The 1,532-nt window shown below is 48.2% G+C and overlaps 1 protein-coding gene across 1 annotated transcript; it reads left to right on the top strand.

Annotated features, from left to right (window-relative positions):
- Positions 1–216: 216 nt before the first annotated feature.
- Positions 217–672, top strand: LOC122650469. Its single transcript, XM_043843883.1, has one exon. The coding sequence runs from the start codon at positions 217–219 to the stop codon at positions 670–672; it is 456 nt and encodes a 151-aa protein (XP_043699818.1).
- Positions 673–1,532: the final 860 nt, after the last annotated feature.

Genomic DNA, 1,532 nt, shown 5'->3' with positions numbered 1-1,532 from the left:
TTTTTTTTTTCTCGTCTTCTCCTTTATCAGGCCGGACGTATCCCCTCTCACAGTCGAGCTCACCGGTCACTTACCCGCTGCTCATCCTCCTCCCAGCCTATCTCTGGTAGCCTTGATTCCTCTTCCCCGTATCACCTTCATCACTCTGATAATCGCAGTACGATACTTGTTTCCACTCCTCTTAATGGCGATAATTATCCTACTTGGCGTCGTGCAATGCGCATGGTTCTATTCGCTAAAAATAAGATGATGTTCGTCGATGACACTCTTTCACGTCCGGATTCCCCACCCACTGCGGTTGCAACCTGGGATCGTTGCAACTTTATGGTTCTCTCTTGGCTGTTGATTGTTCTTACTCGCACCACTGCAGATAGTGTCATCTATGCTGAGACGACTTATTCCGTTTGGAAGGACCTTAAGGAGCTGTTTTCTCATAGCAACGTCCCTCGTATATTCCATCTCAAGCGCTCCGTTGCAACTATCCAACAGGGCACTGATTCTCTTTCCACCTATTTTACTCGGTTGAAAGTTTTGTGGGATGAACTCGCTTCCTATGTTGTTGTTCCCACCTGCTCTTGTAGCGCTCAGCATGCTCTCCATTCATCCGTTCAACAAGAACGTGTCTACCAGTTTCTCATGGGCCTCTCCGACAGCTATGCGTCCGTTTGCTGATTCTTACTATGGATCCTTTGCCGGACATTAATCGTTCTTACCATATTCTTCTCCAAGAGGAACAACAACGTTCTCTCTCTCAGCCCTCCCAGCCAGACACTGCAGCCATGGCTGTCAATCGCTCTCCTTATTTTTTGACAAGCACTCGGCCACGTTCTGGGCCCTCTGGCGGCACTGATCCCAATCACAATCGTCCTTTTTGTGATCATTGCAAGGTCCATGGTCATACCAAGGAGACTTGTTGGCCATTGCATGGTTACCCTCCTGGTCACTCCAAGAATCGTCGTGCTACACCCAACCAACAGCAAAACTGTGGCCCTTCCACCGTTAATTAGGCCAAATCCACCACTCGGCCAGCCACACCCCTCATGCCTGCCTCTGCTACCACACCTTCAGCCGCGCCTAGTCTCATGGCCGACTAGATCCAGCAGCTCCTTTCTCTAATGAGCACCGATTTGACAACTGCCAGTGCCCACCTTGTAGGTATGGGTCAGTGTTTTTCTATTTCAGGTAAGGGTTCTATTCTTTGGCTTCTTCACAGTGAGGCTTCAGATCACTTGGTTTCTAACCTTTCGCTCCTCATTGACATCACTCCCCTTCCCTCTCCCACTCCTGTACGCCTTCCCACAGGCGAAACCATGCCTGTTACCCATCGTGGCACACACCACCTTTCTCCTACCATTATTTTACATAATGTGTTATATGTTCCTTCTTTTTCTTTCAACTTATTTTCCATAAGCAAACTCACTAACTCTCTCAATTGTTCTGTCTTATTTTTCCCTTCTTTTTGTGCCATTCAGGATCTGTCAACGAAGAGGCTGATTGGGGTGGGAACGCAACGTGGCGGTCTTTATCAGTTT

Source organism: Telopea speciosissima, chromosome 2, assembly GCF_018873765.1.
Source record: "Telopea speciosissima isolate NSW1024214 ecotype Mountain lineage chromosome 2, Tspe_v1, whole genome shotgun sequence".
Taxonomy (NCBI): Eukaryota; Viridiplantae; Streptophyta; class Magnoliopsida; order Proteales; family Proteaceae; genus Telopea; species Telopea speciosissima.
Note: the sequence above shows the minus strand (reverse complement) of the source record. Positions and strands in the feature narration are given on the sequence as shown.